General features: G+C 42.3%; 1 protein-coding gene across 2 annotated transcripts in view; it reads right to left on the minus strand.

Moving 5' to 3' along the window:
• Positions 1–13,881, minus strand: part of DYM (dymeclin) — a 367,304-nt gene that overhangs the window by 292,653 nt on the left and 60,770 nt on the right. For both annotated transcript variants that reach the window (XM_039543377.1, XM_039543378.1), the window contains exon 7: positions 5,132–5,204. In XM_039543377.1, the coding sequence (XP_039399311.1) occupies positions 5,132–5,204 (73 nt within the window). The remainder of the gene's footprint in view (positions 1–5,131; positions 5,205–13,881) is intronic.

A 13,881-nucleotide genomic window follows, 5' to 3' on the forward strand; every position in this document is an offset into this window, starting at 1 on the left:
GTTCTCTCTGCTCTTGAACAGTTCCCTTCACAACAGGCTGGTTCTCTATTGAATAATGTGTTCTCCAAGAGATAATTTGCGATGACACACACTGAAATGATACAGTCACAGAGAAAAAGTTACTTTCCAGTAACTGGGTGGAATGTACTGCCTCTGTAGGAGTCAAATGTCCTGCTAGGAGAGGCATAGAACCATTTAAGTAGTGAAGCAGCTGTGGGACGTGAAAATGTTACTCCAGTCCTGCATTCTGGACACAAGGAGGCAACTATATAACTATCCATCAGCTTCTCCAAGACAGTTCATTAAAATCTTTTACTGAGGGGAGGAATGCAGTATAGGTAAGGATCTAAAGAAGGGATACATTCAGAGAGCATCACCGGTAAGTAACTTTTTCTTCATGAAATTGCCTCTTCAGAACCCCAGAGTAGGGTACTAGCTTGCAGTGACAGTCCTCTGGAGGTATATTGATTGCTACTAATGGATGCTCTACTGCGCAGAGCTTCCAATCTGGACTCCCCATTGGAACACTGATGGTCTATGGAAGTGAAACTTCAAATCCAAAAGCAGGTTTACAGACCACAACTACAGAGACATTAACAATACAAGTTGCAGAAGCTGCCCACCCTGTAGTGGAATGGGCCCCAACTCCTCTGCTATTGGAAGGCCACGCAAGTCACAGTAAGTCTGAACATGTAACCTAGTCATTTAGACAACCTCTGGACTGAAAAGGCTTGACCGTCCCAAAATTCACATACAAATTTGTGGATTTTCTAGATTTATTTCTATCAAGGGAATAATTACACCTCTTATGCCCAAAATAGGGGTAAAAATGATTTGGTAAATCTGGCTTGCAGGAAGAGAAAAATTTAACTGGCAAAGAAAGTGATGAGTTAGATAAAAATCTGAAGTTACCATAATCCAAAAAAAATCTTTCAACGCTACCATATCTTTCTGAAAAAGAGCACAACACAGTTTGCAGTTCTGGGCCCCTTCTGGATGACATTATAGCTACTAGGAAGGCAACCTTCAGCAACAGTTGAGTTTGAAAAGACTAAACTAAGAGCAAATCCTCAGTGAGGATTTTTTTTTTTTATTGTGTACTAGAGGGAGCAGTTTTCCATGCATTCCCCTCCACCAAATGACCTGCAAAAGAACTTGTTGACTGGAGCAGTTTTACATTGTTAAAGGTAAACAAAATGAACAGTTTCTTAAGTATCCATATTTGTACTTAAGATGTGTCAAAACCATCAGCATCTTAACATACTATCTGAGGAATATTTTGGCTAAAAAAAAATCTAGCTCAGCATTTCTCAAATAGGGGGTCCTGACCCACAAGGGGGTCACAAGGCTATTGTATGGGGGTACTGCCACCCTTACATCTGCACTGCCTTCAGAGCTGGGTGGTCGGAGAGCAGCAGCTGCTGGCTGGGTGCCCAGCTATAAAGGCAGCGTCACCAACAGCACAAAAGTAAGGGTAGTATGGTATGGTATGGGGGAAAGGGGTTGCCACCACCTGAAATATTTTCAAGGTGGGGGGGGGGGGGGCTCAGCAAAAAAAGTTTGAAAACCTGTGATCTATATGTAAAAATATTTTGCATATGTATTACTCACAGAGCCAAGAGTATGAACATAAAAAATGTAAGTTTACACTGCAGTTAGACACTCCCAGTTGGCCCGTGCCAGCTGACTCAAGCTCATGGGTCTTAGGCTAAGGGGCTGTTTAACTGGAGTGTAGACATCTGAGCTCAGCCTGGAGCCTGAGCTCCAGGACCCTGTGAGGTGGGAGGGTCCCAGAGCTCAAATATCTACACCACTATTAAACAGCCCTGCAAGCCCAAGTCAGCTGACATGGCCCAGCCACAGGTTTTTAATTGCAGAGTAGACATACCGAAAGAGAAACTAAACTATAATGTTTCTCACATAGGCTTGCCAACTTTCTAATCAAACAAAACCGAATACCCTTACTGTGCCCCTTCCCTGAGGTCCTGCCCCTGACCCACCCCTTCTGTGAGGCCCGCAACACACTCACTCCATTCCCCCTCCCTCCATTGCTCACTCTCCTCCATCTTCACTAGCTCTTTTTCACCAGGCTGGAGCAGGGGTTGGGGTGTGGGAAGAGGTGTGGGTTCCAGGGTGGGGCAAGAAATGAGGGGTTCATGGTGCAGGAGGGGGCTCCAGGATGGGGGTTGAGGTGCGGAGGGGGTGAGGGCTCCAGCTGGGGGTGCGGGATCTGGGGTGGGGCCAGAAATGAGGGGTTCAGGGTGCGGGAGAAGTTTCTGGGCTGGGGCGGGTGTTGGGGTGCGGGGGGGGGTCTCCGGGTGCAGGCTCTGGGGTGGGACTGAGAGATTTGGAGTTCAGAAGGGGACTCTGGGCTTGGGGGTGAGGTCAAGGGGTTCAGAGTGTGGGAGGGGGCTCCAGGGTGGGAGGGAGCACGGGCTCTGGGGGAGGGCCAGAAATGAGGGGTTCAGGGTGCAGGAGGGGGCTCTGGGCTGAGGCAGGGGGTTGCTGTGTAGCAGGGCGGTAAGGGCTCTGGCTGGGGGTGCGGGCTCTGGGCTGGGGCCAGGAATAAGAGGTTTGTGATGCAGGAGGCGGCTCCGGACTGGGCCCAAGGGGTTCAGACTGTTGGAGGGGGCTCAGAGCTGGAGCGCAGGAGGGGATGCTGGCTCCAGGAGGGAGTTTGGGTGTGGAAGCTCAGGGCTAGGGCAGGGGGTTGTGGTGCAGGAGCGGGTGCGGACACCAGAAGGGAGTTTGGGTGTGGGAGGGGGCTTAGGGCTAGGGTGTGGGAGGGGGTGAGGGGTGCAGGCTCTGGGCAGCACTTACCTCAGGCAGCTCCCAGGAAGCGGTCGGCATGTCTCTCTGGATTCTAGGCAGAGGCACGGCCAGGTGTCTCTGCGCACTGCCCCTGCCCGCAGGCGCTGTCCCCATAACTCCCATTGGCCACACATGCTGTCTGCTTCCCGGTAGGGAGCCTGCCAGTCCCATGCCAACCGGACTTTCAACGGCTCAGTCAGCAGTTCTGACCAGAGCTGCCATGGTCCCTTTTTGACCAGGTGTTCCAGTTGAAAATCAGACACCTGGCACCCCTATTCCCACAGAGCTAAGTGTTTTTTTGGAAGTATGTAAAGACTCCACCAACCCACTACATGGTTTTTCCTATATTGCTGTTGGTGTAATTGTGGCTTTCAACAACTACTACTATACCTAACAGGTATATTCACAGAAAACGTGGAGACACTGAAACTAGAGTCCAACTGTTAAAAAGGGTTACGTCAACTTTGGTTGTAGAATGTGTTTTCAACTAGAATGACAGAATACATGGCATTGGGCTCCACACAATATATGACATTGGACTGCCTTCCAACAAAAAGATACAGGATTTATGAATGTCTCCATGTGTCTCAGCCCTTCCACCTCTTAGTATTTCCTCTAATCAGTTCCAAACAAAAAGTGTAACAGTTTCAGGAAGCCTCTGACAATGCCTCTTTGCTTTGCAGACCAACACTCTAAATCATACCATTAATTGATTAAACAGTGACAATGTGTAATGCTGACAGAATTCTATTTAATGAGCACAACATTTCAGAAACAGTTGTATCTTTATCAGGGCAGCAAACAGATTTGTCAGCTTTCCAACCAGAAGAGTAATTAGCAATGTAAACACTAAGGGCTGGTCTCCACTACAGGGAGATCGATGCTGCAGCAGGGATCGATTTAGCGGGTCTAGTGAACACCCGCTAAATCGATGGCAGAGAGCTCTCTGGTCAACCCCAGTACTCCAGCTCTCAGAGAAGAGTAAGGGAAGTCGATCGGAGAGCATCTCCTGTCAACTCAGAACAGTGAAGACACCGGGATAAGTCAACCTAAGCTACGTCGACCCCAGCTTCATGAATAACGTAGCGTAATTTAGGTCGATTTACCCCAGTAGCGAAGACAAGTCCTGAGTCTGCAACAACAAAGTGAAGTGCATACAGTGACAGATAATCTAAGAAAAGTTAGAAACATGGATCCCACTGACGTTCTTTCCGAATTGACTACATTTCAATTTGGACAATACATATTTTAGGCACAAGCTACCTACCAAGTGATCACACACATGAAAAGTTAATGTTGACCAAAACTGCCTTTTTAAAATTTATACTGGAAAAATGAAGTTTAAAATTAAAAGAGACTGGTGTGGGGAACACATTATTTCAAATTAAAGAAAGCAAGTACCATTCCAGAAAAATGAGGTTAGAAGATAAAGAACCTATAGTTTGTATTATCCTAGTGCCTAGGAGTCCCAGTCCTGGGCCAGGACCCCATTGTGCTAGGACTGTACAAACACAGAACAAAAAGACTGTCCCTAGTTAAGGATATTTCAGAGCACATCTCCCAGATGAACAGGTAATCAATGTATGTTTTTTACATGGTAGAAACTGTGAAAACGCAGTATCACATAAACATGGTTCCAAATCTGTTTGATTTCTGGAGATCTATAGAAACAGTGTGCTCTATTATTTCTCTATTATTCAATCTTCAATTCAGCTGTAGTTTGGAAATAGAGCTTATCGCCATTATCTTTTAGATTAAAAAGAGCAACATAATTTTAATTGAAAAACCCAGAACCCTGCATAAGTGCAGGAGGCAAGAAGCCGTTCTCTCACACTTTGTTGTGTCCTTATGCTGCCAGCAGGCACAAGTACAATTCTGTCACTCAGAAGTTTCAGGTTATAGTAACAGCAGCCTTCACTTGAAGGGAAATGATCCTGAGTCTCACCCCTGTTCCCACCATAACAATTAGTGCAGCTGTTCCCAGCAGAAATAGGTGTACATAGCACCTTTTCAGAGTGTAGTAGCTGTGCTTTCTGTGTACTCCCAGAGGTAGTGTGCAAACTACAAAGTAAAATGAAATAGGGCAGAGTAGATGGACTGAGGAGGGCTGCATGCCTACAGTTTATCTAGGGCAGTAACATTCTTCAGATCAGATCCAGAGGGCAATATATCACTATTTATATGAGACACGATGGTCTTGCAATTGGCTAACGCTCAAATAAAGTAATTATTTTTTGAACAGTAAGTTTGGGAATTATGATGAACACATTCCCTTCACAGAACACAAGTTTCAAACACAGATCCTGTAAAAAGTACTTACAGAAGAGGAATTTCAACAATGAGCTGAATGAGGCAACACAGCAACTCTTCTGTAAGGTCTTCACATTCCACTCCTGAAACAGAATAAAAGGAAACACTGTTTGTCTCTGGAATTTCAAACTAAGAAAAGAAACCACAGATTCAACTAATACTGAAACTTTTTAAAAGTTAGGTATCAAATTACTGGCATGGGAGCAACCAGGCAAATAAAATGATATAATGTTAATGATATAATGTCAATATCAGAGTTAAGCTCAAAGCCTTGTCTACATACTAATCATACTGGTGTAGTCAAAGATGTACAACTCCCAATCTCCCCTAGTCTGGTCACAGTTATATTTGAATAAAGGTCCCTTTTACCAATACGGTTATTTCCGTAGGGAAGGTTAATGAGCTATCATGGTATAAGGCACCTTTATATTTATACTGACAATTGCATCTACACCAGGAGTTGTACTGGTACAAGTATTTCAGTAGAAAGATCACATCCCTAACTGATATCAATGGTACAAAAACTGTGGGCAAACAAGGCCACAGTGGCAACTAGTTATTATTTATTATGTGTATTATTGTAGCTCTTGCAAGTTTCAGTCATGGACCAGGATGCCATTATGCTAGGCCCTGAACAAAGAATTAAAAGACAGTCCCCAACCCAAAGAACACTAAAAGCCTGAGCTAATTAAAAATTATGTCCAGTCAACCTGATTCCTGAGTGCTTAAACCTCCACTTCTTACTAACTGTTTGATTTCACTCAGTTTGGGTGATTAAGATTAGTGGTGAGTTTCACTTTTTCTAGTCATTTCTAGTCATTTCTCCCCTTTGAATCTCAATGGCCCTTCAGGGAATGTTGCAAGACCCACCACCTCCTACGGGCTTTTGGTGTTGAGGATTCTGATAAAGGTTGGTTTTTGTGGATATTAATTCAAGTTTGATTTAATCTCTGGTTAATATATTTTCTAGTTTAAAGGTAAGGAGTATCTGCTCCGTGAACTTTTTTAGGCAACTATATTTTAATTTTACAGGCGAGTCTCATCTTACGCGGGGGTTCTGTTCCGCGGTTAGCACATGAAGCGAAAACTGCGTATAGTCAAAATTACATTGAGTTGAATGGCAGGCGGAATCGCCCGCACTACAGGTACAGTATTAAAATTGTTATTTTTCTCTTTTGTTTTTGTTTTTGCCGACCGCATAAAGCTGAAATTGCGCATATTAAATGCGCATAAGATGCGACAGACCTGTATGGTAAAGGCACACTGGCCTTAGGATATCTGTTTTCTGGGAATTATCAGTCAAGGCTATTTTGCTTTCATGTTTTTATGCACTAGCACAATACAGCATTAGGATTGCACACAACACAGGGAATCCTGGATTATAAGCCTTTTAACGTAAGTTCTGTAAATGTGTATTTATCAATATTGGGGGAGGGGTGGCAAATTTGACCTCAGTGACCCCATCCGGCAAGCCAGTACTGCCATGCTAAGTTTGTACAGTCATTTACCGTAACAAACCAAACACTTGGATCTTGGCAGCAACCCAGCAAATACTGTATCTCTTTGATGGGGCGTTCACCCTACACTAGCCCTGGAGGAGTTAATATACGCAAGAGAGGCCAATTAGCCAGAGGCTGCAGCTGGAGGGGAGCTATGATGCAAATGAGGCTTAATTAGGAATGAAGCTCAGCTGGGCAGAAACAGTCACACTCCCTGACACAAGGGGAGAGAGTAGTAGCCTGTAATAGGCAGTGTAGGAAGCAGTCCAGGGAAGGAGCAGTAAGGGCGGGGAGAACAGAAACCCAAGCTTCTGGGTGGAGGGTTCCTGTATTGGAACCGGTATAGAGGGTGGGCCCAGGTTCCTCTACAAGCTATTGGGGGAGTGGCATGCTAGGGGCAGCCTATCGGGGGACTACCACGCACTTTTAAAGGAGGCACTTTTAATCCACAGTTTCCTGCTAGATGAGACATCTGGGGAAGAGCCAACACAATTTAGTTGGTTTAATCACTGACCACATTTCTTAAGAACTTTACTTGTTTAGCTGATTTAACAGTAGAGATGCAGGACAGGCCCACAATCCCCATAGGAACAGGTTAGTTTGCATCTTTTTAATAAATTCTAGACAGGAGCACAGAAGGGACACTTCTCTATTCATACTATACATCATTCCAAATCATGGCCTGCCCTCCACAAAGAATTCAGTCTACATTAGGGGGAGGGATAGCTCAGTGGTTTGAGCATTGGCCTGCTAAACCCAGGGGTGTGAGTTCAATCCTTGAGGGGGCCACTTAGGGATCTGGGGCAAAAATTGGTCCTGCTAGTGAAGGCAGGGGGCTGGACCCAATGACCAGTTCTAGGAGATATACCAATCTCTAATTATTACTTTTTTTTTATTTTACATTAGTAGACTTAAGCAATTCAACCTCGAGTTTTATCATCACTTAATACTTTTTAAGGAAAACTGTATTTATTTAGTGCAAAGCTCAGCACATTTCAAGAACAAGGTCTCTGCCAGAGCCCGTCAAGAATTATCCTCTTCCAAAGAAATCCAATAGGGTTTTATTTGCTAGAACAAGAGTTCTTCACTGTTTAACTCATAAATGCATCAGGGACAAGACATAAAATACCCACCTCACACTTGGTGCTTCAAAAAATTTATCTCAAAAGAATTCCAGGTATTTCTAATTAATAAGAACACCAATGTTTTACATTCATACAGCATAATTTAAAAAAAAATTATCTTATGGAGCAAAACTCGATTACAAACCATCGGAGATTAAAGTGTCACAGCTCTAAGCAAGTTTCAGATGTATTCCTGAGTCAGCAGGTGCGTCTGTGTTTAATTTAACATTTCATATTACAGAAAGATACTTAGGAACATAATTTACTCGCATTTTTCTATTTTTAATGCTTCACAGCAGGCAAATCTTATCCTTCAGCATATCAGATAATGGGCAGCAGAGCATTAAAATAATTACCCAAACCTTGGTATACTTCATATGTTCAATTAAACATGTCTTACAATAAGCACAACTTAATCAAATTATAGTAGTGCTATTCTGTTTAACCTGAGTTTGCTCCTAATTTCAAGACTCAATTTTAATAAGCATACTATAGGGACTACTAACAATAAAGCAAAATTATTTCTTTCCACAATTGGTTTATTAAAAACACATTAAAATTGTCACCTAGTGAACTGCACATTCTAAAGGAAATCATTTTTTTATCACGGAAACATGGTTTCCTTTATATGGAATCCCCCATGAGTAACACAATGTAGCTCCTGTTAGCGACAAACAAGAATTAGTAAATGAGCATACTTAACCTTGGATTTAAAACCACAGCCAAAAATGAACCCTAGGTAATGTAATCTAAGAAGTTTCAGTTTGGAATTACCTAACTTTATGAATCTTGGAAATGCTAACACTGCAAAATTGCTAAACTGACCAAAACTTAGAAAAGTATTCTAAAAATTCCTCCTACCAATTGGAAATAAAAATAAAATCAAGTGCATGTCAGAAGAATCTTTCCATTATGTCGTAAACACATTTTGTTAGGTAGAGTTCAATGTGATTTGAACTATTATAAATCTACAAAACATGAAGATTTCATTTTTTCTACTCCACTGAACTTAAAGGATACACCTCTGCCTTAGCATGTTCGTGAATTATGCAAAACGTTACCCCTTTTTAGTTAATAACAGTAACCAATGGCACTCAGCTAAAACAATTTATGTATCCTTTTCCAGACTGGAACGTATGCATTCTTGTCTTGCCAAGACAATGAAACGGATGCATGCCAAATCTATAACGTGAGAGAGAGCTATAAAAATGGAACACTGTGTATTTTCATAAACAATGTTTTTTCAATAGCAGGATAGACACAATACACGCCCTACTCATTCATATTAACAGATTAGATGCTTGATTAAAAGGAGAGATATACCCTCTCAAATCAAACAAGGGATGGGAGAATCCAGATAAGATTAGAACCAATTTGCATGGATGGAAATCAGAGGTACATCTTCTAGTCTAAGTAACATTGCTAAAGTAATAAGCAATAACACAAAGACGAAAGAATTCAGACTTAAGGCTGAAACACCATTTAACCAACTGGCTATGTAAAGTCTTCAAAATATGAGTTATTTTATTTATAGGATTTTGTGACAGGAATAATACTTAGCACTTAATATTTTCAAAGCCACCCATGATGCAGATGGCAAAAACAGACACTGGAGAGACTAACTGACTTGCCCAAAGCCAACTAGGCATTTTTCTTAGCATGCCGTATTGTTGCTAATATTGGTGCAGCTCCACCAGTGGCAGCCACAGAAAGAGCACTAGGTCAGTGATTCTCAACCAGGAGTACGTGTATCCCTGGGGGTACGCAAAGGTCTTCCAGGGGATACATCAACTCATCTAGATATTTGCCTAGTTTTACAATAGGCTACATCAGAGGTCAGCAACCTTTCAGAAGTGCTGTGCTGAGTCTTCATTTATTTACTCTAATTTAAGGTTTCACGTGCCAGTAACACATTTTAACCTTTTTAAAAGGTCTCTTTCTATAAGTCTATAATTTATAACTAAACTATTGTTGTATGTAAAGTAAATAAGATTTCATAATGTTTAAGAAGCTTCATTTAAAACTAAATTAAAATGCAGAGTCCCCTGGACCGGTGGCCAGGACCCGGGCAGTGTGAGTGCCACTGAAAATCAGCTCAAGTGCCGCCTTCAGCGCCCGTGCCATAGGTTGCCTACCCCTGGGCTACATAAAAAGCACTAGCGAAGTCAGTACAAACAAATTTCATTCAATGACTAGTTTATATTGCTCTATATACCATACACCGAAATGTAAGTACAATATTTATATTCCAATTGATTTATTTTATAATTATATGGTAAAAATGAGAAAGGACGCAATTTTTCAGTAATTCTGTGCTGTGACACTTTTGTATTTTTAGGTCTGATTTTGCAAGCAAGTAGTTTTTAAGTGAGGTGAAACTTGGGGTATGCTAGACAAATCAGACTCCTGCAAGGGGTATAGTGGTCTGGAAAGGTTGAGAGCTTACATAGACAAAGCACTGACAGCCATCAGGATTTTAACCACTGTGTTTTCTACACTTGCTCTGGGCTGCTGCAGCAGCTGGTTGATGGTGTGCATTAGTGCTCCTACTGTTGTCACCATGAGTGGTAGCAATGGTGGAAAACTTTAGGAAGACAAATCTAGTGCAGACCCAGTCAATGATAAAGCCCAGATTACAACTCAATTGTACCTGGTCCCTACATAGTCACTTACTCACATCATCTCTACAGTACCTGCAAGGTTGCAATTAACAGCGGACAAGTCAAGAAAAGCATTAGCCTACACTTGTTATACTACATACAAAGACATGGCCCAAATCACTTTTATTTATTAATATTTAGCACTGTCCTCCTGGCCCTGGAAAACCTATCAGCTCCACTAAATGATGGCTGCAACTTTGAAAATATGTGGTGTGACTCAATCAACCAATCCAAGGAGTTTCTTTGCTACAGATCACACATGCATGCATCAACAGGGAGTGGGCATGTTGCCGTAGAATTCACGCTCAACCTGAGCTGCTGGGCAACTGGGCAGTGTCTGACTGGTTAGTCATTTCCTTGGGCTATCTGCCCTGTCTGTTCCCAGCGGTATGCATGCACACTGAGTGTCTGCCGCCTTGTAGAGCAACTTTCTTGCCCCTACACTAGCAGCAGCATGTGAAGTCTGAGGTAGCTCATACAGCATAAACCACAGCGTCTGCTAGCTGCAGCCTGAAGGTCACTGGTGAGGGAGCTAATCAGGAGGCAGCCTCAATCCCTGCTACTGCCTGCTTCTCCCCAGACCCCGTAGGCTTCCCCCTCCAGCAGTCCCAGATGAAAGTCTAAAAATAAGTAATAAAATAAGTATTTCCAAATCACTTATGAAATAGGACTAAATAATTACAATACTTCTTTAAAATCCCCTGTATGCAAAAATGTAAATATAAAATGAAGCAAAAAGCAGCCATGTTGTCAACCTGATGGGTAAGGTCTGCAAGCAGAGAGAGAGTTTTCCATGGCTCTTTTTTAAAGAAATCTGTGTTTTGTTGATGCCCGGGCGGAGGGGGAGGGAGAAGATGTTTCCATTTGGTTTACTATAAAAAAGACCCCCAGAAAAGCTGTGAAATCTGCTGTTCTCTGGGTCACCGTCTGATCTGCTTGAACTGACACAGTAGCATCAGGCTGCATTTTCTTGAGTCATGATTCCACATTGGCAATTCCAATGCTTAAGTTCCACTGTGTGATTACTGAAAATTTCCAGTATTCATCTAATGGCTGAAAAAAAATGGTTTTTTTCCATTAAACAATTGTTTGCGTGGAAATATGCAGTAACAGAAAGCATTACATATGCAAAAGATCAAGTGTGTTTTCAGAGAAACTGTAGCTTTTAATTTCCTGCCTTTTCACTTGAAATTCTCAGCCACATTCCATGAGTAGTTGCGGGGGGAGGGGGCGCATGGTTCTGCATTTACTGTAATATTTTACAGTTATGATTAGCAGCTCAATGAACTGTAACTGGCTAATACAGAAAGAATAAGAGTTTCTGCTGCAGGTCAGGGTATGGGCTACATGGGGGGAGGGATAGCTCAGTGGTTTGAGCCTTGGCCTGCTAAACCCAGGGGTGTGAGTTCAATCCTTGAAGTGACCACTTAAGGATCTGGGGCAAAAATCAGTACTTGGTCCTGCTAGTGAAGGCAGGGGGCTGGACTTGATGACCTTTCAAGGTCCCTTCCAGTTCTAGGAGATAGGTATATCTCCAATTGTTTTTTCTTTTTTTTTTATGGATTTATGGTTATGTTGGTACATATTGTGATGTTTCCTTCCATATTCTTTATGAAAATATGCTTACAATATGGATCTGACAAAACTGAGATATATTTTAGGGAAGATGGCTCCTGTAAGGTATCATTGGAAAGGTTATGATGTACTGGATGTGATTATCCAATGTGTATGCCCATATCATTTCTGTATCTGAAATTAGGAAAGTTAACTATGTATCTGTATTACAAATGTGTTACTTTGGGTGTCACCCCCAACCAGCCCTTCAGGTACAACAATGGAAAAGCCAGACAGGGCTAATGGGCCATTAGCAGAGACAATGGACTGTGAAAGAGCTTAGTCTTCCTATGGAAGCTCCAGACAGCTGAAAAGTAATGGCTGCCACACCCCTGCAGAGACATGGGTCTGACTCACCTGGTACTGGACACACCCCTTGGAATGCCAGTATTCTTCCATTGGAAGACAAAGGGTTCCCGCCATACACAAGAGCTATATAAGGCAGGGGAGTGACATCATCATGGTTCTCCTCTGCCTCCCCACCCAAAGAGATACTGAAAAAAACACCTGGAAGCAAGAACTGAACTGAGGGGAAATGGACTGAACCCAGGCTGGGAGGGCATCCAGTCTGTGAGTGGAAATACCTGAAATCTCCAGATACAGGCCAGAGCAGCTGCCTTTCTGTTATCTACCTGTGACAATATCTAGGGAGAGAAATTACATTTTGTAACCTGTTTCTTAAGTATATTAAGCTTAGCTTGCGTATTTCATTTTAGTTGCTCAGTAATCTTCGTTCTGTCTATCTCTTATAGTCACTTAAAATTCACCTTTTGTAGTTAATAAACGTATTTCTTGTTTATAATACAACTGTTATACGAATTGTACAATTCAAAATTGGGGGGGAACAGGGGGGTTAAGAGGCTGTGCATACCTTCCTCCACACTGAGGGAGGAGGCGGATTTCATAATATATCTTTGGGTCTGCACCCCAAGGGAAGTGGACACCTGAGTGCTGGGGGCAAGTCCCTTAAGCTGAGCCTTCACAGAACTGATCTCAGTGTCTGTTTTGTTCTGCAGTTTGGTGTGGCCCTCCCTGTGTGCGTGCTGGCAGAGGCTTAATAGAATTGCTTGGCTCAGCAAGACAGGTAAAAAAGATACTCAGGCTGGCATAACAGATAGGCTCAGTGGTATCTCAGCATATCGGGTGGCATCCTAAGGGGGGACAAACCATCACACATCTATGCCAAATGAATTTTGTGTGCATGAATGGCACTGGATTGAAGGCCATGAAGATAAATTTTCTACCAATAGAAATAGCATGGTACAGGCAGCGAAAACTTCACTAATGTGTCTGATTGACGAAAGATTAACTCTCTAGGTTCAGATGCGTCTGTTCAGTCCTCTGCTTCTCTGCTAAGACTGACAATAAGGAGCTACAAATGTGACAGAAGATTTTGAGATATGGTTAACCTGCTGTCAACAAAGAACAAATGAAGTCAACTCATTTCCACAGGATGCTGGACAGCCACCAGATATCAACTACTTTCACTCAAAATTCCAGGCCAGACAGAACAGCAACCTAGGGTGAATACCCTGTCCCCACTAAAATCAACTGGAGTTTTGTAACTCACTTCCAATGGTGCCAAGATTTCACCCCTACAGATGAAAAACTCACTATCCCATTATTAGTTCACAAGTCATCCAATTCCCTATACAATGTTAGAATTTAATTCCAAGTAGAATGTTTAGTGGCTAGTACGCCATGGCACAGATAACAAAAGGAAAAATAAATTATTATTATTAGCAACAGAGTTTAGAATTTTGTTAAACTAATGGATAATATTTATTTCATTTTACTCTTAAAATATAATATAGGATTGAATTTTATGGTCACCACAACATTAAGTAATAACACCAGTGACCA

This window comes from Mauremys reevesii, linkage group 6 (genome assembly GCF_016161935.1).
Source record: "Mauremys reevesii isolate NIE-2019 linkage group 6, ASM1616193v1, whole genome shotgun sequence".
Lineage (NCBI taxonomy): Eukaryota > Metazoa > Chordata > Testudines > Geoemydidae > Mauremys > Mauremys reevesii.